Source organism: Emiliania huxleyi (assembly GCF_000372725.1).
Source record: "Emiliania huxleyi CCMP1516 chromosome Unknown EMIHUscaffold_14, whole genome shotgun sequence".
Lineage (NCBI taxonomy): Eukaryota > Haptophyta > Isochrysidales > Noelaerhabdaceae > Emiliania > Emiliania huxleyi.
In genome coordinates this window covers 745378-749596 of record NW_005201192.1, presented here as the reverse complement: position 1 = coordinate 749596, position 4219 = coordinate 745378, and the positions used below count along the sequence as shown (strand labels likewise).

Sequence of the window (4219 nt, the reverse complement as noted above, 5' to 3'; positions counted from 1 at the left end):
CAGCGCGCTCCTCTTCGACCAGCTGCGTGCCGCCCTCGACCAGTTCAAGTCGGGCAGCTGGCGCACGGCGCAAGACGACGACGATCGCCGCCGCTTCTTCACCGACGCGGCGGTGGTCGAGCTCAACCGCACGTCCCACGCCGCCGCCGCAGCGAGCGAGGGACCGCTCTGGCTGGTGCAGTACTTCGCGCCGTGGTGCCACCAGTGCATCGCAAACAAGGCCTACGACGCCCTCGCCGGCTGCAGGCGTGAGAGCTTCCATGAGCCTTCTCGGAGCCTTCCTTTAGGCCTACTACGTGCTCGCCGCGCGCCGCCTCTCGCAGATCCTCGGCGACAGAGTGCGGGTCGGCGCGCTGCGCTGCGGCGTGCCTCGCAAGCCGGGCGGCTGGTGCGAGACGGAGCTCGGAGTCCCGGAGCACCCGACCTTCCGCGCGCTAGCCAAGGGCGCCTCGCCCCCTCCCGCCGCCTCGCCTCTCGCCTCCCACCGCCAAGAGGCGCGAGGCGTGCTGCTCCTCAGGCTTCGCTCTCGAGCTCGGTCCCTCTCTGCCGCAGCCGCTCCTGCCCGAGCTCCTCGTCAACTTCACCCTCCGCGCCGCCGCCGACCTCCGCCGCCAGCGCGCGGCCGCCCAGCGAGGCAAGGGCCTCCGCCAGCTGACGCCAGCGGCGGCGGCCTCCGCCGACTTCGTCGCTTCGCCGCAGCTGGTCCTCTTCACGGAGCCGGACTGCAGCCTCTGCGACATTGCGCGTGGGGCGGTGGCGCTGCTCGGCGAGGCGAGGCTGATCAACGTGAGCGTCGTCGAGTGCCCGGCGGCCGACCCAGCCGAGGGGGGAGCGGCCAGCTCTCCGCGCGAGACAGAGCCGAACGACAAGGAGGGGGGAGACGAGTACTGGTTCTCGCACGAGCACTTCCCGGACGGCGGCAAGCAGGCGGCAGAGCACTTCGCTTTCACGCAGGCGCAGCAGCAAGCGCAGCGAGACGCAGAGTGGTACGGCGAGGAGGTGGAAGAGGAGGAGAAGGCGTGTCGGCGGGAGGCGCGCCCGTCGCGGAGCGGAGAGAGAGGGAGGGGCCACCGACCTGCCCATTGCCCGCCCGCAGGAGGGACGACTGGCTGCAGCGAGGGAGGAGCGGCGGGCGGCTGCCGTGCGGCGCGTGCGGCAGCGGAGGGAGTCGTCGGCCAAGCCCAACGCCACTGCTCTGGTGGCGGAGCTGCACGCTGCGCCTGCTGACGAGTTTGCGCCCCGCCTCTGCGAGCTCCTGAGCAGCGGAGCGAAGCGCGCCGAGGCTTCACATCCGCGCGGCGGCCGCGCGTCTTGTCGCGCTGACCCGAGAGCCTCCCTCGCACGCGAGCTAGGTGCCCGCCATCCGGTCGCTGCTCGAGCTGGCTTGCGCCGCCGACGCGCCGCGAGCCGCTGCATGCGCTGCCGCCATCAACGGGCGCGACTCAAGCGGGGCGACGCCGCTGCAGTGGGCCGCCGCCGCGCACCCGCCCGAACGGGCGGCGGACGTGGTTCGGCTGCTGACCAAGCACGGCGCTTCCGCCGACGGGAAGGGCGACGACGGACTCGCGCCTCTCCACTGGGCAGCGCTGCTGTGCCAGGCGGAGGTGGTGTTCGCGCTGCGCGAGGCGGGCGCTTCGGCCGACCTCGCCGCCGGCAAGGCGTCCAGCCAGCTCCTCGACTTGCGCGAGCGGCGAGGCGACGACGCGGAGGAGGACACGCAGAACGTCAGAAAGAGCAGGCGTGCCTCTTCGCTCTTCAGGGTCTTTGGCCGGAACAGCTGCACCTCGCATGTCGACTTCGCGCGCATCTACGAGAGCTTGTTCGACCGTCCGCCGCCGCAAGCGCCGGCCAGCGAGGAGCGGGGGAGGCCGCCGCTCGCCCTCGTCTTCGGCCTCACCTCTGGGCTCTGGCAGCAGCCGGCCAAACAAGCCGTCGGCCAGGAGCTCGGGCGGCTCTTGCGCGCGTATCCGCCGCTTGCCCTTGGCCGCGTGTCGGGCGGCACTTTGCTGCACGCGCTCTCTCGCCCTCTTGTGATGGCGGAGGCTCGGTACGAGCTCCTCGAGCTGCTCCTGCGCCGCGGCGCAGACCCCGACGCGCCCAACTTGCACGGCGCCACGCCGCTCATGGTTGCTGTCAGTCTCGAGTCGATGCGCAGCTCTGGGGAGGAGGCGAGCCGCGTGGCCGCGCTCCTACTCCGTCACGGCGCAAACGTGTCGCGCGTTGTTAAGAAGGGCGGCAGCGCACTCACCGGCAGGAGCGCGCTCGACGTCGCGACACGCTCGAGGAGGCTGGCGCGCTCGCAGGGCCGTTCACTGCCGGTGTGGTCGGAGCTCGTCTCGATGCTGAGCGACGCGGTGGCCGAGGTGGAGGCGGAGGCGGAGGCGGAGGCGGAGGCGGAGGCGGAGGCGGAGGCGAGGCAGGAAGAGGAGGCAGCGGGAGCTGGGGACGGGGCGGCGGAGGGGGGGAGGAGGCAGGAAGAGGAGGCCGCCGCGGGGGCAGCGGGGGCCGGGGAGGCAGAGGGGGCTGCCGAGGAGCAGGGAGAGGATGGTGGCGCCGCCGGTGGCCAGGCCGAGGCTGAGGCCGCGGCGTTACGCCTCTGCCGTGGCGAGGGGGTGCGGTGGGCGCCCGAGATGCGGCTGTACGGCGCTGGTAAGGGGCTGGGCCTTGGGCTCTCGCTGCTGGGTCGCCCGGCAGGGAGTGAGGAGGAGCTGCTCAGCGCGATCGAGGGGGCAAAGACGATGGCGCACGTCTTGCTGGATGTCGCGACGGAGCGGGCGCTGGAGCAGGCGGAGCCGCCTCTCGAGTTCGAGGAGCGCGACGAGTCGGCGGGCGGCGGCGCGACTTGCGGGAGCGCGCCCATGGAGCCGCGGGAGCCGAGGCCCGAGCTCGACGTCCCTCGGGTGTGGAGCTCAATGCTCGAGCCGCCCGGCGGCACGGCGCCCTCTGCACCTGCCAGGCTCACGTCCTCGCCTGGCAAGGCGCCAGCCAAGCAGGGGACACCGGGCGCCATCAAAGCGGGGTCGAAGGACCCGACGAAGCTGCGGCGCGGGCCCGCCGTCGGCGGTGGCTCGGCTGGCCCGACTGCTGCAATCGCCGGTTGAAACCTGGTGAAGCCCGGTCTCACACTCCACATGCGACACCCGACACTGTTTTTGTTTTTTCGTGTTTTGAGAAAGAGAAAAGGTGGTGAAAACACCTCCTCACATCTCACATCTGTATACTGTTTTCGCTGTTTGAACCGTCGCTGTACGCTGACAGGGCGGCGTGTGAACGGGCTATAGATAGCGAAGAGAAGAGAGGGAGCATGTATTCTCGCGCACACAAGTGTGGCGGGGCTCTCTCTCCGCGGCTCTCGTGTCCAGCTTCTTGTGTGTCCCATGGTGTATCTCCTCTCTGGCTATTCCCTATATAGAGTACTCGCTTAGTACAACCAGTCGTCGGAGGCTCCGCCTCCGGCTTGGCGAGCACCAGGATCCTACGGTACATGGCAACGGCGATGACTGAGAGCGCTGATTCACAATGATCAAGACGTATGCCGTGCGATGCATGTGCACCTCGGTCGTCTTGGAGTGCGACAACTGCAGCGTTTGGAAGGTGTCGCGTTGCTTGTTCCCCGCGCCACTGTTCGTCGGGGTCCCGGTGCGAGAGGGGTCACTGTCGGAGATGTTGGAGTGCGCGGTGCGCCTCGCGCGGATGTCCGCGGTGGCGCGCTCGAGCCGCTCGATGTGCATCTCGATGTCCTTGGGCGCCGTGCCAACAACGCCGCCGCTGCCGCTGCCGCCGCTTGCGCTGGAGGCGGCGCCACGGGGTGGTGTCTGGCGTGCTGAGGCCGCCCGCCCGAGCCGCTCGATGTACTCGTTACTTCTCGCCGGCTCACCGGGTGATTGGCACCGAGCGGGGGAGTGATACCAAGGGTCTTGAGCTGGCCGCGGGGGCGTGCCGTCGTATGCGCCTCCCTGCATCATCTCCACCTGGCGCTCGAGGGCATACCCGCCGCCGCCAGCGAGCACGGGAGTCATGTCGTAGCCGCCGCGCTCGACCTCCCGAGTGCGTGGCGTCGCCAGCCCCGTCCTCCGGCGCCCCTTTCGGCCGCGGCGCCGCACCACCCCGGCGGTCAGCCACGGCTGCGGTGACACCCGCTGCCTCCGCAGTGTGGAGAGAAAGCAGATTTCGGCGAGGCAGAGGCAGACAACGAAGGACAACAGACCCGCGACGATAA

At 70.3% G+C, this 4219-nt stretch overlaps 1 protein-coding gene across 1 annotated transcript; it reads left to right on the top strand.

Annotated features, from left to right (window-relative positions):
* Positions 1–22: 22 nt before the first annotated feature.
* Positions 23–3281, top strand: EMIHUDRAFT_449239 (hypothetical protein; the record flags this gene model as incomplete). The annotated part of the gene is made up of 7 exons (XM_005787871.1): positions 23–175; positions 288–388; positions 495–999; positions 1097–1282; positions 1353–2318; positions 2610–3096; positions 3259–3281. Coding segments are annotated over 4 exons (890 nt in total), but the record flags the coding sequence as incomplete, so codon positions are not given.
* Between the last annotated feature and the right edge of the window lie 938 nt (positions 3282–4219).